The sequence below is a fragment of the Geotrypetes seraphini genome, chromosome 3 (genome assembly GCF_902459505.1).
Source record: "Geotrypetes seraphini chromosome 3, aGeoSer1.1, whole genome shotgun sequence".
Taxonomy (NCBI): domain Eukaryota; kingdom Metazoa; phylum Chordata; class Amphibia; order Gymnophiona; family Dermophiidae; genus Geotrypetes; species Geotrypetes seraphini.
The window spans coordinates 248,346,914-248,373,932 of record NC_047086.1 but is presented as its reverse complement, the minus strand read 5'-3'; the positions used below and the strand labels follow the sequence as shown (position 1 = coordinate 248,373,932).

The 27,019-nt window shown below is 40.8% G+C and overlaps 1 protein-coding gene and 1 long non-coding RNA gene across 2 annotated transcripts in view; one reads left to right on the top strand and one right to left on the bottom strand.

Annotated features, from left to right (window-relative positions):
- Nucleotides 1–26,541, bottom strand: part of LOC117356434 — a 28,242-nt gene extending 1,701 nt beyond the window's left edge. Inside the window, exons 1-5 of the long non-coding RNA XR_004538639.1 lie at nt 26,487–26,541; nt 12,582–12,658; nt 3,839–3,946; nt 1,898–2,000; nt 591–721 (exon numbers count right to left, since the gene is read on the bottom strand). This is a non-coding gene — a long non-coding RNA (uncharacterized LOC117356434). The remainder of the gene's footprint in view (nt 1–590; nt 722–1,897; nt 2,001–3,838; nt 3,947–12,581; nt 12,659–26,486) is intronic.
- GRM1 (glutamate metabotropic receptor 1) overlaps nt 559–27,019 on the top strand; it is a 630,972-nt gene continuing 604,511 nt past the window's right edge. The window contains exon 1 of the mRNA XM_033935628.1: nt 559–1,240. Within this exon, the coding sequence (XP_033791519.1) occupies nt 559–1,240 (682 nt within the window). The remainder of the gene's footprint in view (nt 1,241–27,019) is intronic.

Below are 27,019 nucleotides of genomic sequence, written 5' to 3'. Positions count from 1 at the left end.
CTGTTTTCTTTCTTCTCTGCAAAAAGAAAAAAGAAAAATTGCCCAAAGCAATTGATAGTCTTTCCATGAATTAATGCAATAATAAAAGTTAAAATAAACTTGTTGTCCTTCACTTGTTAGCCTTTTAAATACCTCTAATTAAGGATGCAGTAAACTTTACCTTGCCCAAAGGATGATTTCACACGAACTGGGAATAAAGATACAGTGCTGTTTCTCTTTGTCTCACCTACTGTTTATATGCAACATTTGTGATGCAAACCAATATTGATATTCAGAAACAGAACAGAGAACCAAGAAATTAATTAGGTTAAAAGTGATTGATACACTGATATAGTTTTCTAATAAATTTCATTTTTTTTCCACTAGATTATCATTTCCCAAGGGTGACAGTTTCTTCTTTATCTTTCAAAACTGTATTTTAGGATTACTGGAGTGGTAAAGCTGGATCTATGTAAGGAGTGACTGAATGATTTCAGGTCTCTTCTAGGCACTGTAGCGATGTATATGGAATACTACATAACACACACCTCTTGGGTCTGGATGACATACTATAATAAAATGCTATGGATAGCGATGTTTTTTTTCCCTACCATCTTTATTGAGACTGATGTCATGCATGGAAATGGCATGTTGTCAACGGCATCATCTCCTAGATCAGTAGCCCGAATGGACGGAGATGTTATCATAGGTGCCCTCTTCTCTGTGCATCATCAACCACCAGCTGAAAAAGTCCCAGAGAGAAAATGTGGAGAAGTGAGGGAGCAATATGGCATTCAGAGAGTAGAAGCCATGTTTCACACTTTGGATGAGATCAATGCAGACCAGAAACTGCTACCTAATATTACTTTGGGCACTGAAATCAGAGACTCTTGTTGGCACTCATCGGTAGCATTGGAGCAGAGCATTGAGTTTATAAGAGATTCCCTCATTTCAATGAGAGATGATAAAGATGGAGCCAATCGGTGTCTGGATAGCATGCCCACCCAGGCCAGAATTAAAAAGCCCATTGCAGGTGTTATTGGTCCAGGCTCTAGCTCTGTGGCTATCCAAGTACAGAATCTGCTCCAACTCTTTGATATACCTCAGATTGCTTATTCTGCAACAAGTATTGACCTGAGTGACAAAACCTTATACAAATACTTTCTAAGGGTTGTTCCATCTGACATTCTTCAGGCCAGAGCCATGTTAGATATAGTCAAACGTTATAACTGGACATATGTTTCAGCAGTCCATACAGAAGGTAAGTGTCCAAAGAATATAAAAGATGATTCTATAAATTAGTGAATAAAAGATAGGTGCCAATTACGTGCAAAAGTTGTAGAATAATAATACTTGCATGTGTAATTGGTCCCGTATATTGACATTTACATGCATATATGCTAGGTGCTGTTCGGTAACCTAGGTGCCAAAATCACTGAAGCTGAGGGGGTGCACATGTGTGGGGGTCATGGGCATATCTCTGAGTTACATACATAATTTATAGAATATTATATTACAGGAGTAATCTAAGGAAATACTTTTTTACAGAAAGGGTGGTAGATGCGTGGTACAGTCTCCCAGAAGAGGTGGTGGAGACAGAGATTGTGTCTGAATTCAAGAAAGCCTGGGACAGGCATATGGGATTTCTTAGAGAGAGGAAGAGATAATGGTTACTGCAGATGGGCAGACTGCAGATGGGCAGACTGGATGGACCATTTGGTCTTTATCTGCCATCATGTTTCTATGTTTCTATAACTATACAGCTGTATGACCTCACAATGCAACTCCATTGCAACCCCATACATTTCTTACACAGGAGATCTCCTTGTTGATAGGCTCTGTTGAAATTGGGGCCACAATATATCTGCAAATAAGCTGTAAATAAGAAATAACACTTCAAAGGGAAATTTCCACTGACCATTGAAGCCCAGCAGTTTCTTGACAACAGACAAGTTTCTTAGATTGTGGATAGTTTTCAAATGAGATAAAGTAAGGCAGCGTTGCACAAATTGAGTTCTAACCTGGAAAACAGATATATTAATACAATATCTTTTCTATTCACAATCCATTTATACTTTGAGTCTTTTCCTGAAAGCAAAACTAAAAGTACAAAAATGGTTGGAATTTCCACATCCTGTGATTGTGTATGCCTTTTAATTCCCTGAAATATATAATTTTACATTAAATAAAATAACTGGAATATGTTTACCAATAACCTTTAGATCTTTCTTCAGATCCCCTTTCTATGCATAACAGAAGTCCTCGTTTTAAATCTCCATAGCCAGGAGACAAATTTTTAATTAATAGACAATGGTAATCAGAAATCTCAGTTTCAAGACAGTATTGATATAGCATGAAGAAACCAACCTGAAGAAATATTTCTAGTTTGTGTCTCAGACAATTGATAATTTAACAATGAATGCAGTAGAAACTGCCATGATATGCACACAGCAAGTGATATTTAAACTGTTACAGCTGAAGCCTGTTTATGTCAAATATTTTGAAAATAGTCACCATATATCCATTTAGCTAGTAATTGTTAATCATTTCACAAAGATATGCAAGTTAGAGCTTCCATTATATGTATAAGAACAAAAGAAACACTTTACTGGGTCAGACCAATGTTCAATCTGGCACAGCATCTCATCTTCATGGTAATCCAGGCCACAAGCACTTGGTAAAAATCCAAGTAGTAGCAACATTCCATGCTACTGATTCAGGGCAAACAGTGGCTGTCCCCATGTCTGTCTCAATAGCAAACTATGGACTTTTCCTCCAGGAACTTGTCCAAACCTTTTTTAAAACCATCTACATTAACTGCTCTTGCCACATCCTCTGGATATGTAATGTAATATAACTGCTTTCATCCAATGTTACCAAGTCTATATTCATTCTGTAACTATGTCTTACCCTAAATGTCACGTACCCTCCTGGAAATGTCCAGCTTCTTCTTATGTAATCCGCTTTGAACCGCAAGGTACAAGCGGAATAGAAATCACAAATGTAATGTAATGTAATGTAATGTGTTCCAGAGCGTACTATTCTCTACATGAAAAAATATTTCCTCCTATTGGTTTTAAAAGTATCTCTTTGTAATTTATTCGAGTAACCCCTAGACTTTGTAATTTTTGATGGAGTAAAAAATTGACCCATTTGTACCCATTCTACACCATTCAGGATTTTGTAGACTGCAATATCTCCCTTCAGCCATATCTTTTCCAGCTAAAGAGCCCTAATTGCTTTAGTCTTTCCTCATACAAGAAGTGTTCCATCCCTTTTATCATCTTGGTTGTTCTTTGAGGCTTTTCTAGTTCCACTATATCTTTTTTGAGATGAGGCGACCAGAATTGAATGCAATACTCAAGGTGAGGTCACAGCATGGAGTGATACAGATGCATTGGGTGGAAGGTTTCAGTGTATTGTCTACATTAACATCCAGATCTTTTTCTTAGACGGTGACCCCCAAGGTGGACCCTCATATCTGGTGATTATGATTTGGGTTATTCTTCCCAATGTGCATCATTTTGCATTTGATCACATTAAATTTCATCTGCCATTTGGATGGCCAGTCTTCCAATTTCCTGACTGCAAATGTTCACAGTCTGCTTGCATTTTAACAGCTTTGAACAGTTTAGTGTCATCTGCAAATTTCCAGACCATTTATAAATAAGTTAAATAGCACCGGTCCCAGAAGAGACCCCTCTGACACTGCACTATTTACCCTCCTGAAAGATCTTTAAGTGTGAAACAATAGTATTTATCAACAGACAGCACAATGTGTTTGCAATCTCTAATGTCTTCAAGTAGCAGAATTGCTTGTGTTATCCTTTTCAGAAAAGAGAGTCTGCAACATAATCACCTCACATTAAATGTTATCATTCAAGGTCATGCTCCTTGGCTTGAGTCATATGCAAAGATGGCCAGATTCTCTCTTTGTCACATCATCTGAAGGTAGGGTTCCAGATCCCTTAAAATAAAAATAAAATTATGAACATTTTGAACTGGTATAAAGCCAGGTGTACCTTCTAAAGTTTTACAGCTTATTTGATACTCATAGAAACTGAAGACAATGTGATGCTATCAATATTTAAAGTGTGTTTTAAGAGCGAGTCACAAGTACAAAAGCTAGCAACCCCAAACCTTTGAAAGTAAAAACACTATAGTTTGGAAACTAGTCAAAGCGCACATTAAGAACCTACTAAGTCATGTTGCAAATGTATAAATAATTTAATCTGGTCTTGTCATAGCTGGGAAGAAAGTCTAATATGAAGATAATAGTTTGCTTAAAAAAGCTTGGTGTTCAAATATCTCAGACTACATAGACTGAAAATAAATAGTCTCTTGTGAATGCTACAACAGTTGGAACCATTTTTGTTAACCCACTATTAGTGTTTCCAAGAGATGCATATCACTTGTCTGAAAGATATTCATATTTTAGATGCTAATGTCTGTACAAAACAGAGGAGTGCAGTACTTTTATTACAAGGTTGTACCCAGATTTAGGATCACAAAACCTAAAAAGCCACATATGAAAATATTGGGGCCAATATTCAAAGGTCTGGCAAAATCTTAAAAATAAATGGATAACTTGGTCATTGTTTTTATGAAAATTTTGTGGCTAGTAATAACTGACAATGCCAGCACAATTTTATGGAGGCAAGTCTTTGACAGGGTGCCCCCTTTTAGGTACTCCAGGGTATCTGGGTACTGCAATTTCATTACAGAACACTAAGGCCCTAAGTTTGGACACCTAAATCCCGCTCAGAGTTAGGTGTGATTTAGGCTCCCTTTATACCTAAATGTAGGTGTACTCAATTATGCCAGGCTTATGGCAGGCATAAAGGGACACACCTAAGTGATGGACCTGATTCTATATATAGCATCTCAAAAAACCAGAGCCAACTAGAATGATGGTTAGTGTGATTCTTCAAGGTGTGTGCACCTTTTATATAATCACTAGTCTTATAGCCCGTTACATTAACGGGTGCTAGAATATATGTGTGTGTGTCTGTCTTTATTTCTTTCTCTCTCTGTCTCTCCTTTTTCTCCTCTCCTTCTGTATTTCTGTCTTTCTTTCTGTCTTTCTTTTTCCTTGGCTGTCCACCCATTCTCCCTTCCTTTTACCTTCCCTGTGTCCATCAGCACCTCTTTCCTGCTCCCCCGTCCAGCAGTAGGCTTCCTTTCCTTTTTCTTCCCCCCTAGCACCCCTTCCTTTTTCTACCCCCCCCGTCTCTTCCCCTGTCCAGCAGCACCCCTTACCTCGCGTCTGCCCTCTGCAGCCACCGACAGCTCTGCAGCCTGCAGCTGCAGACAGCCACGGCGGCAGACAGCCTCTGCACCGCCCATAGCTGACATCCACCTTGGGAGAGAGAGATGTGTGGAAGCGCGCATGCGCACTCCTACCTGTGGGGACCTACAGCGCACGGAAAATGGGAGCATGCAGGTAAGAGTGTGCATGCGCGGCTTAGGCTTTTATTATATTAGATGCTAAGTGCCTCTGCATTACATAACTTTTAGGTGTACCCATTTAGCCAGCTAAAACCAATCCTAAATGTCTGTGCTAAGATATGCATGGACCAAGTGTGTTCTATAACAGTGTGCATAACTTTTAGGAATGTCCATGTCCCCTGGCCTGACCGTGCCCCCTTTTCAAATTCATGAACTAGAACTGACACATACCTTTTATAGAATTGTGCTTTCCAAGTTGTGCACATAACTTTTAATTATTGCCTGTAGGGCACTAATTAGCATCAATTACAAGATGTTAATTGCCAATCATTGGGGCCAATTTGGCCAACTAATCAATTAAGTTTTGTGTGCAAATTGGCTGTGTGGTGAGTGAGGTGATTAAATTTGCAGATAACACTAAACTGTTCAAAGTTGTTAAAACACATGCAGACTGAAAAATTGCAGGCAGTCCTTAGGAAACTGCAAGACTGGGTGTCCAAATGGCAGATTAAATGTAATGTGGACAAATGCAAAATGATGCACATTGGGAAGAATAACCCAAATCATAGTTACCAGATGCTAAGGTCTACCTTGGGAGTCAGGACCGAAGAAAAAGATCTGGGTATCATTGTAGACAATACGTATGCTAAAACATTTCGCCTAATGTGCGGCAGCAACCAAAAAGCTAGGAATTATTAGAAAAGGGATAGTAAACAAGACTAAGGGCTCCTTTTACTGAGGTACGCTAGCGTTTTTAGCGCGCGCTAACCACACGCTAAATGAAAAATACTAACGCAAGCTCTATGGAGGCGTTAGCATTTAGTGCGTGCGGTATTGTAGCGCTCGCTAAAACCGCTAGTGAACTTAGTAAAAGGAGCCCTAAGAGTGTTATAATACTTCAGTATCACTCCATGGTACAACCTCACCTTTGAGTATTGCATTCAATTCTGGTTGCCTTATCTAAAAAAAGATATAGCGTAACTAGAAGAGGTTCAAAGAAGAGCAACCAAGATGATAAAGGGGATGAAACTCCTCTCATATGAGGAAAGACAAAAGAGGATAGGACTCTTCAGCTTGGAAAAGAGATGGATGAGGGGAGATATAATTGACGTCTACAAAATCCTGAGTGGTGTAGAATGGGTACAAATGGATCGATTTTTTACTTCATCAAAAATTATAAAGAGTAGGGGGCACTCGATGAAGTTACAGGGAGATAATTTTTTTAAAATTAATTTAAAAAAATATATAACAGTGCATTGTATAAATTGATAAACAAATAGCAAAGCTTAATAACACATACTTCTTATAATTACCCTTACAGAATCATTTTATCCCACCCACCCTTCCTTAAACAATTTTAAACACACACACACAAAAAATATATATATATACTTCCAAAATCTTTATAGTAATATATTCCCACCCCCCACCCTGGATGTGCATAGAACTAACCAACAGGGAGATAATTTTAAAACCAATAGGAGGAAATATGTTTTTACTGAGAGAATAGTTAAGCTCTGGAATGCAATGCCAGAAGATGTGGTAAGAGTAGTAAATGTAGCTGGTTTTTAAAAAGGTTTGGACAAGTTCCTGAAGAAAAAAATCCATAGTCTGCTATTGAGACAGACATAGGGGTAGCCACTGCTTGCCCTCAATTAGTAGCATGGAATGTTGCTACTACTTGGATTTTTGCCAGGTACTTTTGATCTAGATTGCCACTGTGAAGATGGGGTACTGGGCTAGATGGACCATTGATCTGGCCCAGTATGTTATTATGTTCTGCCCAAAATTATGCCCCTTCCATTGACATGGTATATTACAGAGTAGTGTATATTGTACTTCTGTGTGTGACATTGTTCTGTGCACTTCTGAGTGTCAGATGCATACAACTACACACACTTAGTTATAGCATTGCATTTTAAATGCTTAACCTATCCTTACACCATCCATTCTGCTATTTCTGTGGTCACAGTTAAATGAATAAGTTATCCAAAGAGAGGCAGAATATTGCTGCTTTCTCATAATGTTTTAATCTGCCCTGGCCTGGACTGAATATAATCCCTCCCTAATTTCAATGGAAAGCATTTGGCCATATAGCAGCATATAGGCTAAGCATTGTCTATGCTGTTAAATTCAGAGAAAACTATTTATGTTGCTAGCAGCTGATGTGATACAGAAGTGGTTTTGAACATTGACTCATCTATTTTTAAAGCATTTTGATTGTTTTGTCTGCTTAGGGATGGGGGATGGGATGGGGATTAATTCAGGAGCCACGGACTGATTCTAACAATTTTATAGCTGTTAAGGTTGGGTACACATTTCAAAAGTTATAAACTTCTGTGAGCAACTATTTTAAATTGGATGCTATCTATGCAATAAAGTAGACTTCTAACATTAAAATCTCTGCCTGTTGTAAGCTTCATTCACAGTATAAGTTCTATGGATCTCATTCATCAAAGTTTGGGAGAAAAGGCTTAGTGAACCAAAGATTATAATAGTAAAACCTGTTAATATAAGGAGACACACCAGGCTAGTCTAGTATGTTTTTTTATTTAAAAGATTTATCAACCGTTAATTCTTAAGCGGCATTACAAAAGTTACATACATAAATAGAACAAGCAAGAATTATACAAATATCTTACATTACAGATGAAAAATTACATCTTAAAACCCAGATTTCATAGATCTTCACAGTATCATTTATCCTAAAACTAGCAGGCAACAACATATCTTTTATTGAAATGCTTCTAGAAATAGTGTAGTTTTAAGTATTTTTTTTAGACTTCTGGACAGATAAAGCCCTCAGTGGTTCATTATGTAGTTGAGCATCTGCAGGTAGGATTTGTATAAATGAGTTGGGGAGAGGGGGAGGGATAATGGGGGGTGTCGTGGACAGTGAAGGCTATGTAGGACAGTGCATATGAAAGAGAAAGCAAGAGTGGAAGTTGAGATGTAATAGAATTCTGGACTAGTGGAGCTATGTATGTTTTTATGGAAACCGCTTAGATGTAAGCAGTCTACAAATTTAAAAAATAAATTAAATAAACAGTAGGTGGGAACCGGCAGTGATGAAGGACCGAAGCAAGTAGGAGAGGCGAGTTGTGAATGCTGCACTGCTGACAGCTGTGTGAGATCCATGAGGAGAGGGGAGGGGGATGGGATGAGAAACGCTACTGATGGCTGTGTGAGACCACAGAGGGGGGGGGGAATGCTGCTGACACATGTGTTAGACTGTAGGGGGAATGCTGCAGCAGTAACCTTTTGGGGAGACAGAAGGAAAGAGGGAGAACGAAAACCAGGGAAGAGGGGGGAAGGGCTACTGCAGGACAGGGGGAGCAGGCAAGGGGTACTGGTAAACAGGGGGGAGGTAAAAGGAAGGGAGAAGGCCTACTACAGGACAGGGGGAGCAGGGGAGGGGTGCTGCTGGACAGAGGTAAAAGGAAGGGAAAAGGGCTACTGCAGGACAGGGGGAGCAGGCAAGGGGTGCTGCTGCACAGGGAAGGATGGGAGGGAAATGCTGCTGCTGCACAGGGAAGTGGGGGAGGGGAGAGGGAAAGGGGGCTAGGGAGCAAACTTGCTACGCTTTGGGGGAGGGGTGTGCTGGGGGACAGGCAGCAATCTTGGTTTGCTCTGGGGAGGGAGACAGAAGTGGGCCACAGAGAGAGACAGAAAGAAAGGCAAGAAGGCATGGCGCCATAGAGAGAGACAGGCAGGCAGGCGGCCACGGAGAGAGACAGAAAGACAGGCAGGCAGCGCACGAGAATGAAAGTCAGACGCACACAGAAAGACAGCGGGCAGGGAGAGAGACAAACAGAAAGCAAGAAATAATGACAGACAGACAGGGGGCCAGAGAGACAGACAGACAGCGGCCAAGGAGAGAGAGAGAAAGAAAAAAAGACAGACAGTGGCCAGGGAGAGAGAATGAAAGAAAAAAAAGACAGACAGACAGTTAGTGGCCAAGGAGAGAGAGAGAAAGAAAAAAAAGAGAGAGACAGACAGCTTATACGGTAAGTTTTCATTAAATTTTGTGATTTGTTAAGTCTACACATCTATTCTAGAACCCGTTAATCTAACGGGCTTAAACAGTAGTACTTGTATATGTTTCAAAGTACAAAATTAAAGGGAGCTAGTTTTGTCACTGAATAGCTCTCTGGGATTGTGAAGCCGCTTTGAAGTACAGTAAAACCTTGGTTTGCGAGCATAATTCATTCCAGTAGCCTGCTTGTAATCCAAAGCACTCGTATATCAAAGTGAATTTCCCCATAGGAAATAATGGAAACTCAGACGATTCGTTCTAGAACCCAAAAACTTTAATACAAAATTACTGTACTGTATAAAATAAAAATATATACAGTAAAACAAATAACCTGCACTTTACTTTTGAATAGAATCGTGGCTGGTGTGAGCGAGACGAGAGAGAGGAGCGGATGAGTGTTATTGTGTAGGATGACTTTCACTATAACTAACAGAATCATTGCTCACTGGAATCTGTTTCTTTCTTTCGATTTGCACACTTGTACAGCACGCTTGAACTGCGGGTGAATTGGACATGATGCTTTTATTACGTTCAGCCGTGCTCAGCGATGCGATCAGCAATGCAATGCAACACACGTACATTGTGTGTACTTGATGTGACGTGCATATACGTGCTCATACTACAAGACAACGCTCGCTTATTGAGTTAAAATTTAATAAAATGTTTTGCTCATCTTGAAAAACACTTGCACAGCAAGTTACTCGCTACGAGTGCACCGGTTTGCAAGTGTTTTGCAAGACGAGCAAAACATTCACAACATCGGCGCCTCGGAAACCGAGCGTGCCTTGATTTGTGGGCGGCACCCGCGCTATCCGGCACCCCCCGCCACGTTTGGGCACTCTCCCGCCGCGATTGGGCACCCCCCGCCGCTTCTTACTGTCATCTGGGCACCAGCACCGGCATGTCCTGTGCATTGGTACTAGTGCCTGAAGATCGGCCTCCTCTTCTTGCTGGGCCTTGAGCATCTGTGCATGCTCAAGGCCTGCGAGTTCACACTCTCTCCGAGATTTTCGGAGATCTCGGAGAGAACGTGAACTCGCAGGCCTTGAGCATGTGCAGATGCTCAAGGCCCAGCAAGAAGAGGAGGCCGATCTTCAGGCACCGGCACCAACGCACAGGACATGCCGGTGCCGGTGCCAAGATGACAGTAAGAAGCGGCGGGTGGCCTTGGGGGGTGGGAACGTATCAAAGCGAGTTTCCATTATTTCCTATGGGGAAACTCGCTTTGATAAACGAGCATTTTGGATTACGAGTATGCTCCTGGAATGGATTATGCTCGTAATCCAAGGTACCACTGTATTTGATGTTTTATTTGGATTAAAATTGTGAGTTAAAGATGATGTGAATAGTTAATAAAGCTGTGACCAAATACTTGTTTCCATAAATTTGTATGAGCGTGTTTTATTGGTTGTTTGTTGATTAGGTTAAACATATGCAGGTGACAGAATGAGAATGCTAATGTTATGCCTCTGTTTCTGCTGGTCTTTTTGAAAGGAGTGTTCATAGTAGCTCCTTCTTGTATTACTGTATTATTTTGCAATGATATATTTGCACCCTTCTCAATATGGCTGTACCGAATATTCATATTCTATTTGATTCAGGCCCCAAATAGTGCCTTAAATACATTATTTGTTTTCAGACAAATAGTGATTTATTTTTGAATACAAATAATCCAGAGCTCTACTGTACTAAATCCTAATCAAACATTTGCAGGTTCACATTCAGATCATGGGAGATTAAACATAGAAACATAATGGCAGACAAAGAACAAATGTTCAACTATTAGGCTTTTTTTCGGTTAGACTTATATAAATACAAAAATATTTTTAATAGTGTAGCCTTTTATATTTATAACCCTTTAAGCTGTGGCTCCAGATGTGCTTTCCAACCAATGATATCTTTAACCATTGGGAAATATGCACTGCATTTGCAACAATTTAATCTCAAAATCGATGTTCTGCACTCCCAAAAATTTATAAAGGTAATAAAATTTTTCACTTAACTTGGAAGACCCTAAGGTTCCTGGATGCTAGATTACCAATACTGGTGAATAAGACAAAGGGCTCTTTTTACTAAGGTACACTACACGAAAAATACTAACGCAAGCTCTTTGGAGGCGTTAGTGTGTAGCGCACGCAACAATGTAGCATGCACTAAGAGTGCGCTAAAACCGCTAGCGCACCTTTGTAAAAGGAGCCCAAAGTGTCAATTATTATTAAGATTTGTTATCTACGCAATATCATATATTGGGTTAAACTCTAAAATTATAATAGCAAAATCAAAAATCTTCTGGAAAGAATGGATTAAGGTTGGTATAAGAACAACAGAAGATGTATGTTACCAAGGTGATCTGGCATCTTTCTCCCATTTACAACGTTCATTTGGGTTAGCAAAAACACAATCATTCAAATGGTTACAGCTAAAACAAGTAATCCAAAAGGGATTTCCCCAATGGCGAACACTAGTAGAACAGCATACCTTGCAATTTTTATGCTTCCAAGTCGATTTTCAAGGGCACCATACCTCTACATGGTACAAAGTTATACGTCAAAATTTACCTCAAAAACCCAAAGCAGGGTTATGTGACATTTGGAGCTTAGAAATAAATTATAATATCTCAGTAGCGCAATGGCCTCAGCAGTGCACAGCCTCAGCTTCCATGCGACAATTACTTTCTGCATTTTATAAGGGACATCCTTGAGGCAGCCAGATAAGCAAAATGTGTCGGGTGAAGTCAGTCCCCAGTTGACATTGAATAAACAGCACTCAGATAAGTGCCATAAATAAGTACTTTCACTGTAAATTATATTGAAAGTTTGAATAAGTATGAATTGAAAAATGAATTGAAGACTATTTCAATATGTTATACTAAAACTTATGAGGTAAACAGTGATACAGCTGGTCAATGAGGAGTACAAAGCATTGATTTTGAGATCAAATCATTGCAAATGCAGTGCATATTTTCCCAATGGTTAAAGATATTATCATTTAGAAAGCCCATCTGGAGACACAGCTTAAAGGGTTATAAATATGAGGCTACATGATTTAAAATATTTTTAATCATTTTTAATCAAGCTGGTGGCACCCATTATTGTCTTCTGAATGAAAGCTGCTATACCTGATTTGGTTTCGTAGGAATACTGTATATTCACAATTCATGCTGCTTCTGGTTAATTTGTCAGAGTCAATTGTAATCTATACAATAAAAAATGGAAGAGCAGAGAAAGCAAAATTATTTTAAATAGCCTGTGAAAGTACTTTATATAGACTCCTACTCCTGTTATGACTCAGTATCTTAAATTATGTTTAGCTTCTGAAACATATGTAAGCTCAAGCGAAATATAATGGTACTAAAAATGTTTAGAATTAACAGTAGGACTCTTCATGTAAAGGAAAGCCTTGAAAAACTCTTGAGAAACATTGATCAGGCGAACATGGTTTAATTTGTCAATTGAGGATCTTTTGGAATGATCACCGAAGCTCCATGTTCATCTCCAAAATAAAAGTGCACAATAACAGGAATTTAGTCAACCATGCATACACTTCTCCCTCCGTATTCACGGTTTCAGCATTCGCGGTTTCGATTATTCACGGTTTTTAGCTTGCTGGCTCCTCCCCCCAAATTACATCAGCTTGCATAGAGAATCGCTGATTCCAAGTGTACAGAGAAAATTGCCGATTCCCAGCACTTTCTTCACCGTGTTTTGCCTCTTCTTCAGGAACTGGCCAGGTCTCCCGCCATGTTATTCGCGGTTTCACCATATTCATGATGGTTTTTAATAGAAAACAGCAAATAACATATAAAAAGGTTATTCACGGTTTTTCAGTATTTGCGGTTCTGTTAATCCCCTATCACAGCGAATACGGAGGGAGAAGTGCAGAACTATATTCAGCTATGCTTTCTCAACCATGGTGATCTGGAATCTCTTTCTTAATAAAGGATTTCTAGCTCATGAGCACTAGACATTTAAGCCCAGATTCTGTACAGGTTGCTCAAAGTTGGTCTTGCAAGTGTGGGAACACATTATAGATCCACACAAAAACTAATTAGCTAATTAGGTGCAATCAATAATTGGTGTTAACAAGCACTTAATTGACAGTGGTTAAGAGTCTCACGTGAATCTGCCCTGCTCCCTATTCTATAGCACGTGTACCTAATTTTCATATCTAAGTTCAATTTAGTAGGCAATATACTTCTTGTAGCACCATATAACAACCAAAATATAGTAATGTGCAACCTCTTATAAAGATTCATTGGATCTTCGGAAGCATATGCAATAAACTCTTAACTTAAGTTGAGAATAACTTCAGTAAAATTGTCATTGATCTATTTATTCTCCATGGGTAACAGTTCTAACTTTACCCATCCAAACTTAATTAATTCTATTTCACTGTACCTCTTTACACCGCTTTCTTTCATCCAAATTGTCCTTTATTTTGACAAGATGGTGGCAGTGTCCTCTCTCGTTTACTTAAGAATGACATCACTGAATTTGGATGATCATATACACACCCCTGATTCATACTTCCAATAACTTATATATACCCAATCTTCTTGACAGAATAGTTTGTATAATAAATCTAAATTACTGTCATCCATTCTATCTCTAAGTTAAATCCCTTAGGAGTAACCATATTTAATGTGAAAATCCACCTTTGATCTCTGTAATTTAACATATGCTCATAGTTACCACCCTCCTATCACTTGATCTATCACTCGCCATTTAATCTCATTCCATAATGGTTATAATCTCTTCAATGTTGAGCCAATGGGGCTTGCAGAGTTTCTGTCAAAATTCTTTATGTTCTTTATGTTCATCTAATCTTATATGCACAGGTCTACTACTACGTCCCATGTAAATTAATTTACATGGACACTCGATCATATCTATTACATTTTTACTTTTACAGTTTGTAGTTGTCCTGGAAGTAATTATCATACCAAGCTCCAGTACTTTCCATTATGCTCCTTCCACAGTCTTAGCACACCATTGACATGCATTACATTTCGTATGAATATATATAATCTTTTCCTCTGTTGGATGTGCAAATTTATATCTATTAATTCCACCAAATTTCAATTTTCCTGGCATGCTATTGTTGGTTTTATTATAAAATCATCTGACAAAAGTTGTAAGTTATGCCAGAGCTTCAGAATTTCTTGCTTCAGACAGTGACATAGCGAGGGTGAGAGGTGCATGGGGCGGTGGTGCCCCTCCCCCACCCTAGTCAACACCTTCCCCGCTCTTCCTGCCTGCCCCACGCACCCCCTTCCCTTGTACCTCTAGTTGAAATTGTTACGGTCCTCATGACTCCATCGGCTCTCCCTCTGATATCACTTGCTTTGCGTGGCACCCGGATGTGATGACAGCTGGAGAACCGATAGGGTCATGAAGAGTACGTTGTTGACTGCCACGAATAACAATTTCAATGAGGTATGGGGGAAGGGAGCACACATGTGGAGGGGAGGAATGGGAAGAGGCGGGAGGCAGAGAGGAGGATGGGTGCCGGCACCCCCACCAACATGGCGCCCATGGCAGACTGCCCCCTCACCCTCCTCCCATTACTAAGCCGCTGGCTTCAGAATTACTTAATTTTCATAGCACACAAGTCCAAATTAGGCATGACCAAGGGAAGGGAAAGGGCAGGACAGGCATAAGTGCTTGTGCCCAACATTAGGAATGAAATGTGCACTAAGCGATCAAAATTTAGCCATTGGGTAGAGAGCATTTTGCTCGCCGCTGACAGTGTTCTTTCCGGATATTCAAAGCCAGGATCTGTGTGAGATTTGACTTTGAATATCTGGCTTTTTAAAAGCTGGTTAACCCTTAGCCACTTAAGTCAGTATTCAGCACTTAAGCAGCCATGGGTTACTGCATAAAAATGACTAAAGATTTTTCTGCAGTCTCATTTATGTGGTAAACCTAGAAACATAGAAAAATGAAGGCAGATAAAGACCATATGACCTATCTAGTCTTCCTAACCATGCCATCTACTATCCCCTCCTCTCCCTTAGAAATCCAATGTACTTATCCCAATCTTTCTTGAATTCAAATATAATTTTTATTTATTTTTCTATACTGTTCTCCCAGGAAAGCTCAGTACGGTTTACATGAGTTTATTCAATTCCTTATCTGTCCCGGTGGGCTCACAATCTTTCTGGGGCAATGGTGGGATTCAGTGACTTGCCCAGGGTCACAAGGAGCAGCGTGGGTTTGAACCCACAACCCAAGGGTGCTGAGGCTATATTTTTAACCACTGCGCCACACTCTCCCCTTTTCATGCCACCACCTCCACCAGGAGGTTTCCAAGTTTATTTAGAATTTCTTATACTGCTTAATCATTTCTTATACCGCTTAAGCGGTGTCCAATAATAATAAAATTTGTACAACATTCAACAAAACTTAGAGCAAGGTTAAAAACAATATTTGCATATCATCAACTGGGGAAAATTAGTAAAGACAAAGACTTATAATACAACAGATTTAAAACAAGAGGAAGAAGGGGAGGACTACAAAGTGCATAAAAAAGAAACAAGTATGGGTGGTACAAAAGGGTGGGGTAAGACTGAAGATAAACAGTGTGACGTAGCCGTTACATGGACCATTTTGAGTCATATGCATCAAGGAATAAAAATGTTTTTAGTTTTGCCTTTTAGTGACCTAGGGAAGATTCTTTACGGAAATAGTTTGGTATGGAATTCCAAAGGGTAGGTGCCATCACTGAAAAAAATGTTTGATCTCATGGTGTTGATATGTTTTAGGGATGGAATAATTAGAAGATGTTGGGTCAAGGAACGAAGAGATTTAGCTGGAGTATAAGGAATGAGTAATCTATCGATGAACTGGGCTGACTGCTTAAATGGGTTTTGAATGTTAGAAGGAGAATTTTGTAGTTAATTTTATGTTTAACCGGCAACCAGTGAGCTTTGTGAAAGAGGGGGGTAACATGATCATATTTTTTTTGCACCAAATGTATGTTTTACTGCCGTATTTTGTATTATTTGAAGGTGCCAAATTTCTTTTTTTGTTATGCCTTTAAAGAGGGCATTACAGAAATCTATACAAGAGATAACGAGTGAATGAATCAAGATATTCAGGGAGGCAGGTTCTAGTAGTTTGGAAAGAGATCTAATCATTCTTAAACGGTGAAAGCATTCATGACCCTTTCCATGGAAAAGTATTTTCTGAGGTTACTTCTGAATCTATCCCAATAGTATAATCCTTATCTCCTTTCACTTTCATCCTATGTCCCCTTATTCCAGAGTTTCCTTTCAACTGAAAGAGACTTGCCTCAAGCACATTTATGCCACATAGATATTTAAATTTCTATCATATCTCCCCTCTCCTGCCTTTCCTCCAAAGTATACACACTGAGATCTTTAAGTCTGACCCGTACACCTTATGATGAAGAACATCATCCATTTTAGGAGCCTCCTCTGGACCAACTCCATCCTGTTTATATCTTTTTGAAGGTGTGGTCTCCAGAATTCTACACAATATTCTCAATGAGGTCTCAGCAGAGTCTTTTTCAGGGGCATCACTATCTCCTGTTTCCTACTGGCCATTGCTCTCCCTATTCATCCAAGCATCTTTTTAACTTTTGCCATTGCCTTTTCAACCTGTTTGGTGACCTTAAGATCATCACACCCAAGTCCCACTCCTCTTTCGTGCACAAAGGTTCTTCACCCCCCTAATCTGTACCATTCCCTCGGGGCTTGTATGACCTGGCCACATAAGGGCTGAATATCAACACTTAAACAACCAAGTGCTGACTCCGCACCAGAACGCCCCCAACATAGCTGGTTTTAATTTAGGCACTAACTGATATTCTGTGGCCCTTAGCCCATTAAATGCCACTGAATATTAGTGGCTAGACTCAATGAAATGATTTAACCAGTCAGCAGTTGGCTAAGGGCTCCTTTTACAAAGGTGCGTTAGGGCCTTAACGTGCGGAATAGCGCGCGCTAAATTGCCACATGTGCTAGCCGCTACCACCTCCTCTTGAGCAGGCAATAGTTTTTCATGTAGCGGCGCTATAGTGCACGCTAATCTGGTGCGTGCACTAAAAACGCTAGCGCACCTTTGTAAAAGGAGCCCTAAATCATTTTGAATACTGAGCCTTAAGCTAGTATTTTCTGAAGGGTTTTCTGCTCAGAGTGCCCTTTGCAGAACATTAGCTTAGTGTGGATCATCCCATCACCTGACTTTGGGCACTACTTTTTGAATTTTACCCTTATAGATCTTCCTAGACAAGCAAGAAAGACATGACTCCATTGGTTGCATAATGGCACAGAGTGGCATGATCCTGGATTTAGCATTGTTTTGCAAAAAGTACTAAGCCATGAGAATATTTAATACTGAGCTCAGACCATTAAAAAGTAGTGAAATTTGTGGCAGCCTGTAGATAATTCATGCTCAGCTGTATGTAAAATAATTGAGCTCCCCGTGGGAGTCATGTTAGAGTCTGCCGCTTTTTAGTGGTCTGCATTTTTATTTTGCCTCTTCAAAACTCGTTAAAATGCATTGCTTGTATTGTTACCATACAGTGAATTACTCCTACTACCGTATTATTACTCATTCTTTCTAAAATGTTACCAGGTGTAATCTGCAGTTTCCCTACACATATAAGAGAAAGTCTCTGTTCCACAGATATTACAGTCTAGTCAAGATTTAAAAAAACCCCCCACAAAACCATACATATGTGATAAGAGAGTCTAGATGAATATTTTTATGGAATCGATCAAGATGTAAAAGTTACATCAAAAGATGAGTTTTTAGTCTGGATTTCAATTTGACCAGATAGGGAGTATAGTACATCTACTCAAAGTTAAAGGAGATGATTCTTGAGTTAGCATTGGAAAAGATAGGAACATATAAAAAGATTCTTGCCAGATGAATAGAGTTCAAAATGAAAACTATAGGGGGAGAGAAGGGAAATAATGAGGAGATGCAGAGTGAATACATCTATAGGTGAGCATAGAAGGTAAACAGGTCAAGTACTGTCTTATGCAGATCTTCTTGAAAGGGAAATTTCACGTTTGTAATTACATAAAGGTTCTTTTACTAAAGTGTGTTAGGCAGTTCTCCCCAAATTCTATAAAAAGCATTAAAAATTGCACACAAAAGTTTAGCCATGTACCCAAATTCTGCATGCAATTTAACTGAATAACAAGCTAATTAGCCCTGATTATTGGCATTTTTAACAAGCAATTATTGGCATTAATTAGAACTAATTAAGGATTATGTACATAAATTTAGGTGCAGGATCTATGCCTAAATTTTACCTGTGTGTTAAAAAAGGGGACACAGAAAGTGGCAGACTATGGGTAGGTCATGGGGGATTTGGGGCACCACTTTAAAGTTACACACATAACATAGAACCCACCTTAAAAATACTGGGAGTCATCCTAGACAAAAACCTATCCTTAGAAAACAACACAGACCTCATTGTCAGGAAATGTTTCATGGTACTTTGGAAACTTCGTACCATAAAAAAATTCTTCAATGACACCTCCTTCCGCCTACTAGTACAATCCTCCATTCTCAGCATTCTGGACTACTGCAACATTATCTATCTGAGCGCCACAAAGAAAACCACCAGGAGACTAAAAACGATCCAAAACACCGCCATTCGCCTCATCTATGGCCTGAAGAAATGGGAACACATCTCCCCATACTACAACCAACTTCACTGGCTGCAATTCGAATCCAGAGTTCTTTTCAAATTCGCATGCATATGCTACAAATCGATAAATGGTCTTTCGCCAAGATACATCACTCCCCACTTAAATCTTCACTGCACCAACAAGAAATCCCGCAGAATTCAGCTGTTCACATACCCTTCGCCAAAGCTTTGTCAACTCAAAAGATTCCTTGATAAAACCCTCGCCTTCCAAGCAGCCAAGATGAACCCATGGCTAGCCCAAATGATACTCGAGGCCCCCACCTACCTCGACTTCAGAAAATCACTCAAAACCCACCTTTTCAGCAAACAAAACCCTTAACTGACCCTTCAGATAATCTCAAGGCCCCCTACCCGACTCTTCTCCTTCACGATAGCTCCTATCTCCCCCTGCTTCTCCTTCCCACTTCCTTCAAGTCTGACCAAATCTGTTGTAAATCCGATTAATTTGCTGTAATTCTGCCCTCTTCATCTACGAAGTTGGCTAAACTTGTTGTAAATTTCCCTTTTCATCTGCCAAGTTTTGGCTACAGTTGTTGTAAATCCTATAAATTTGTTGTAAATCTACAAGTCTATGCGGATCCTAATCTAATTTAATGTAAACCGCCTAGAACTCGCTGGGTATGGCGGTATATAAGAATAAAATTATTATTATTATTATTATTATTATAACGTTAAAATAAGGGCATCCGTGTCTAAATTTAGATGCAGGCATTTGTACCAAGTTTTCGTTGGTGCAAATGGCTGTACCTAAATTCAGTTGTGGTTCCTGGATGTAAGTGCTGTTCATGTTTCAAGTTTATTAGGTTTTTATATACCGCCTATCAAGATTATCTAAGCGGTTTACAATCAGGTACTCAAGTATTTTCCCTATCTGTCCGATGGGCACACAATCTATCTAATGTACACGAGGCTATGGGGGACTGAATGACTTGCCCAGGGTCACAAGGAGTAGCGCGGGGTTTGAACCCAAAACTCCAGGGTGCTAAGGCTGTACACTTCCCCCCTCCCCATTCGCGGTTTCTGCACTCGCGATTTCACATGATCGCGATTTTTTGAGGGGGAGGGGGAAAAAAAACAAAAACATATTTTTGCCTTCCCCCAGCATCCCGGCCTTACCTGGTGGTCTAGCGGGTTTTCGGGGCAGGAGTGATCTTCCTACGCTCCTGCCCCGTGCAGATCGCCAATAGGAAATGGCTGTGGGGAGTTCCCGTCGTAGTCTAGAGAGACTACGGGAACTCCCCACAGCCATTTCCTATTGGCGATCTGCACGGGGCAGGAGCGTAGGAAGATCGCTCCTGCCCCAAAAACCCGCTAGACCACCAGGTAAGGCCGGGATGCCGGAGGAAGGCGGGAGGGAGGTGGGGGTGGGTCAGAACCAGATATTCGCAGTTTTTTGCCATTCGCAGTTCGGCTCTGCCCCTATCCCCCGCGAATAACGAGGGAGATGTGTAGCTCCAACCACTGCACCTCACACTCCTATTCTATAAACCATGCCTTACTTTAAGTGCAGCTTATACAAAAGTAACAACTACAAAATCAAAAGGAGGAAAGGGGTGAAAAATCAATATTATTAATCCAAAAAACTTCCCAAGTCCTTTCAAAAAGAACGCAAAATAATAATAATAATAATAACTTTATTTTATATACCGCCATACCCAGAGAGTTCTAGGCGGTTCACAGCAATTAAATTAAGATTACAGACATAGAGAAACATTGGAGTTACAGGTTATTGTAGTTGACAGGAGTATGCAAGAATGTACAGTAGTATTTACAGGAAAGTGTGGTCATTGAGTTAAATTGGTTTGGTGGGTACAATAAGAGGGGAAGAAGAAGGTTCTCGTGAGTTGGTGGGAGTTGAGAAGTGAGAAGGAGGTAGGGGTTCTGTCCATGGAATAGGTGGGTTTTGAGTTTTTTTCTGAAGTCAAGGTAGGTAGGGGCGTCAAGAACAATTTGGGATAGCCATGAGTTTAGTTTGGCTGCCTGGAAGGAGAAGGAACCTTTTGAATTGGCATAATTTTAGGGGGGGGGAAGGCGAACAAATGAGTTCTGCGAGAGTGTTTATCGTTGTGATTTAGCTTGAAGTGAGGGGTGAGGTAGCTTGGGGATAGACCAAATACAGTTTTGTAGCAGAGGCATGCGAACTTGAAGAGTACTCTGGATTCGAATGGCAGCCAGTGGAGTCTATGGTAGAAAGGGGTGATGTGTTCCCATTTGTTTAAGCCAAATATAAGGCGGACGACGGTGTTCTGAATCAGTTTTAGTCTCCTGGTGGTATTTTTCATGGAGCCCAGATAGATGATGTTGCAATAATCCAGGATGCTGAGAATGGAGGTTTGTACTAGCAGGCGGAATGAGTTATCGAAGTATTTTTTTATGGTGCGGAGTTTCCATAGCATCGAGAAGGTTTTCCTAACGGTAAGGTCAGTGTGTTTCTCAAGGGACAGGTGTTTATCTAAGGTGACCCCTAGTATTTTTAGGGTTTGTTCTAGGGGGAAGTCCGATCCATTCACTTGAATTGAGGTATCTTTGATTTTGTCGTTGTAAGAGGTGCAAGTCAAGGCAAGCGAAAGAAAAAGCCTCCGTCAAACTATAGCAAAGCTTAATAACAGTGATGAAATAGCAGTTCAAACTATGCTCAAAAACACTCCTAACAAATTTTTGCAGCCAGCCGACGATTGTTTCACAGCTGCTCTACCATTTCGTCAGGGCTGCAATGACTCACATAGAACAGGCAACAGAGTCTGTTGAGACACACTGCTAGTCTTCAGTGTTCAGTCACTGTTACTAAGCTTTGCTATAGTTTCAGCAACGAAAGATTTTTACGCCTGGGATGTGAGGTTGGGGGAGTGGGTTTCCCCCACTGTTCGACAGAGGCTTTTTCTTTCGCTTGCCTTGCACTGCTTAAGTGTTTTGCGTTCTTTTTCAACAGTCTTGGGGAGTTCTTTGGATTAATAATATTGCTTTTAGAAAAGTGTCTTTTTTGGGGGAGTGGGGTAATTTTTTGGGTGCCATATACAAGTATAGAATTTAGACCTTAACGAATGCATCAGTGCACTGTAACTGTAAAAGTGTAATAATTGTTTTCTATGTTGATCAGGAGCTAGCATGTGCAAATTTGTGTGTAAAGATTTTGTTTTAGGGGGTGGTAAGTCGGGCATAAGCAGAGACTGGCATGGAGACCAAACTGTAGAAAGTGCAGGGTACATACTCTGCACTATCTAGCACTTGTGCCGTTTGTAGAAATCTACTTAATGCTTCCTAAATGGGAGACACTGACCACTGGATTCTATATAGAGCACCATAAGAACATAAGCAGTGCCTCTGCTAGGTCAGACCAGAGGTCCATCATGCCCAGCAGTCCGCTCAAGCGACAGCCCATCAGGTCCAGGACCTGTATAGTAATCCTCTATCTATACCCTTCTATCCCCTTTTCCTTCAGGAAATTATCTAATCCCTTCTTGAACCCCCAAACCGTACTCTGTCCTATCACACCCTCTGGAAGCGCATTCCAGGTGTCCACCACCCTTTGGGTGAAGAAAAACTTTCTAGCATTTGTTCTAGCATTGGTTCTGAATCTGAATTTGAATGTGCAGGGCAGATATACTCAAATTAATTAATTGGCAACGCAACAACTGCATTTGTGCACATCTGCCCTAGTTGCTAATTGATAACATGAGCGACTAACCCCCTCTTTTACGAACGCATAGCGTGGGTTTTAGCGCTGGCAGTGGTGGTAACCGCTCCGATGCGCACAGAATTCCTATGAGCGTCGGAGCAGTTACTGCCGCTGCCAGCGCTAAAACCCAGGCTATGCATTCGTAAAAGAGGGGGTAAATTTTCTAGTGCATAGTAGATAAGGACAGGTTGTTCACCTCTCCAAGGTAGGGAGAACGAGAGGGAACTCTCTAAAATTGAAAGGGGATAGATTCCGTTTGAAAGTAAGGAAGTTCTTCATCTCCCAGAGTGTGGTAGAAAACTGGAACGCTCTTCTAGAGTCTGCCGTAGGGAAAACACCTTTCAGGGATTCAAGACAAAGTTAGACAAGTTCCTGCTGAACCAGAACGTATGCAGGTAGGGCTAGTCTCAGTTAGGGCGCTTGTCTTTGACCAAAGGGCTGCCGTGTGAGCGGACTGCTGGTCACGATGGACCACTGGTCTGACCCAACAGCGGCAATTCTTATGTTCTTATATTCCAAAGGAACATGGCCATGGAAGAGGTATGGTACCTATAATTTAGGTACAATGTTATAGAATTTTGTCATTTGCACACTGAATTCCCCCCAAATTAAGTGTCAGGCATACGTACTGGCACCCTAAGTTGAGTGCAAGAATCTGCTCTAAGCTTTATTCCAGTGGTTTCCAAACCTGTCCTGGGGGACCCCCAGCCAGTCAGGTTTTCAAGATATCCCTAATGAATATGCATGAGAGATTTGCATATAATGGAAGTGACAAGTATGCAAATCTCTCTCATGCATATTCATTAGGGATATCTTGAAAACCTACTGGCTGGGGGTCCCCCAGGACAGGTTTGGGAACCACTTCTTTATTATATAAAATATATCTGTACGGAGAGCCCTTTAAAGAAATCCATGGATTGTCCGGTACTGATTTTTGCGTACCATTTTCTGCACTAATTGTGACCACAGTATTGTGCACTAATGGACATTTTAACAAGAGACCATCAAAAGGACATGCTTGGCAAGCCACCAATAGTTACCACATTAGAACTGCATTTACTGCATCTTAACATTTTGTATTAAGGTTGGTAAATGCAAAACCTAGGGGTCCTTTTACAGAGGTGTGGTAGCGGTTTAACGCGTGGAATACCGCGCATTAAACCGCCTGTCGCGCTAGTACCTAATGCCTCCATTGATGAGGCGTTAGGATTTTAGGCTGCAGCGGGGGTTAGCGCGTGATGAATTGTCCAACGCGGTATCCCCCGGAGCGCCTTGGTAAAAGGAGCCCCTAGTGTACTTTAGTAGCTAAAATTGGTTTCTAGATTTTTCTTGGCATTTCCCCTATATTTGATAATTTGTTTTAGTGTGTTCTGTACATCTAATCCTACTTGCCTTAATTTCAAGTACAGTTCCACTAATTCCATATGGTATGGATGGTAAGTTAGAGCTTTTGGTGAAATCATTGTAAATAAAGAGTGGTGCTTTAGGACAGACAGAAGAAACTATCATTCTTACCAGTCGCAGCAAAGGGAAATCTTTTATAGCTTATAATTTTTGCATTCTCAGCAGTCCTCCATTTACAACATTTCAGTCTGACCCTAATCAATTAGTGCACTACAGCAATTATTAACTCCAGTGCTCGAATTTAATGAGTACCTTCTAGAACTGTGAACATAACGAGAACTGCAAATAATCATAGGAAGTTCACACTCTCTGAATTTAAGATTGTCAGTTTTAGTTCCAGTCTCATTACTCTTTAAGATTATTTATCAAATGAAAAAGCAGGAAATTTCAAAAATACTCAAGAGACACCGCACTTAAAAGCAAGGATTTATATTTTATCCCACTTTGTTTATGAAGCCCTTCCATTAAGCCATAAAGGTTTAACTGCTAATGAAAAACTAGGAAAGTGCATTGATGTAATTCAAGGATGCCCTGAATATATAGTAAGAAGCAATAATCCCAAAATGTGGGTAGAAAATGTCATTATTTATTGAATAAGCAGAAGACAAATAAATAAATAAAAATAGCCAGCAAATGTTATATTCTTATTTAAAAATAATTAAATAAAGAGATAGAAAACAAGAGTCACTATAAATAAAGGCTCAGACTGCTTCTGTATTATCTGGTCAGTGTCCAGGTGGTCTGGAGGGGGTCGACCTGGTTAGTAGCAATATTCTGTCCACTAACCTCCAAATTCTATAAAGGGCGCTAAAAATCAGGCGTGCAATTTGGTGCAGAGTTAATATGCATGCATAACTAACCCCCTTTTTACAAAACCACGTTAGACTTTTGTACCGCCGGTCAAGGCGGTATTAGCTCTGACGCTCATAGAATTCCTATGCGTCAGAGCTAATACTGCCATGGCTGGCGATAAAAAAGCCTAAAGTGGCTTCATAAGGGGGGGGCATAAATTAGTTAATTGGTGATAAAATGACATTAACTATCAATATTATTGAGGCAACAAGCACTAATTGGCACTATTTTACATGACACGTAAAAATGACTTTTGCCTCTGATCTATAACCTTAGGAGTTGATATTCAAAGCAATTTAAATGGCCAGAAATGGCTCCTGGTTGATTAAATTGCTTGTCTGGGGCTTACTGCATTTTCAGCTGCAGTTACCTGGCTAGAGTCACAGAATATGCCCGGTTAATGCTGAAGCCAAAACTAGCTCTTTTGTGGGGTGGTCCAGGGGAGGAGTCATAGTAACATAGTCAAAGACGGCAGACAAAGACCCAAATGGTCCATCCAGTCTGCTCAAACATACACTCTCTCTAATTTAATGATTTAATTTAAATTGTTCTTTTTCTTAGCTATTTCTAGGTTAGAAACCCAAAGTTCTGCCCGATTCTGTGCATAGGTTCCATCTACTGGAGTCACGTGCTGATATTCATTGCTTAACTGCATTAGGTAACCACATAAATGCAATTCACCTGATGCGGCTAACTGCTGAATATTGCATTTAACCATATAAGTTGTTTCTGGCTATATATACATCTATATCTTTCCACTATTCACATAAAGGGATTAAATCTTTCATATAATCATCCAGTAATTTCTCCCTTGAACAATCACTTAAATATTTATCAACACCGATCCTACATAGGCTCTGTAGTCATGCACTGAATTGTGTTTCCAGCTTGAGCCAATCTCGTCACTGGATCATTTTTATTTTTTCACATTGCACCTTAATAAATATTGCACTTATCTAATATAATAAAATGAGAGGCTGCGCATGCGCACTAAAAAAAACGTGTTCCCTGATCTGTCGCGAAAACACAATTGCGCATGTGCGGCCCCGGCGGCGGCTTTCAAATAAAAAAAAATTTACATAGCTGCGGCGGCCTTCCTCACCCCCGGCTCCTCTCTCGAACTGGACCACGATCGACAGAGAGGAGCTGTGGTGGCGGTAGCTTTCAACAACTGTAGTCGCTGCAGTCGGGGCCTCCCCCGCCACGCACAACCTGCTCCCTCTCCTGCAGCTCAGGCACCACAAGCGCGCAACCCGGGCCCCGCGTCTGCCTACCTTTCCCCCCAACACAACGCATTCCCCCCCCCGAACGAATCAATAAATGGAGCTGGGCCGCCTCCGCAACAGACCAGAGCAGTCCATTGCCGCTCACCCCCCTTCCCTTGCCGCTGACCCGAATACCTACCCGGCGATTCAAGCAGCCTGTGCAGCAGTCTTCACACGCTGCTTCAGGCCCTTCTACTGCCCTGATTTGCTCTGCCGCGTCTCTGATGATGTCATCAGAGACGCGGCAGAGCAAATAAGGGCAGTAGAAGGACCCGAAGCAGCGTGTGAAGACTGCTGCACAGGCTGCTTGAATCGCCGAGTTACGCGGGAAGGGAAGGGGGGGGGCCGCAAGGACTCTATCCCAGTAAATAAAAAACTATGGACAGGGGGAGCAGGAAGAGGTGATGATGGACAGGGGGGGAAAAAGGAAGGGAGGCCTATTGTTGGACAGGGGGAGCAGGAAGAGGTGCTGATGGACGGGGGGGAAATTAAGGGAGACCTGCTGATGGACAGGGGGGGAAATGAAGGGAGGCCTACTGCTGGACAGGGGGAGCAGGAAGAGGTGCTGATGGACAGGGGGGAGGTAAAACAAAGGGAGAAGGGCTGCTGCTGGATAAGGGGAGCAGTGAAGAGGTGGTGGTGGACAGGGGGGAAAAATGAAGGGAGGCCTAA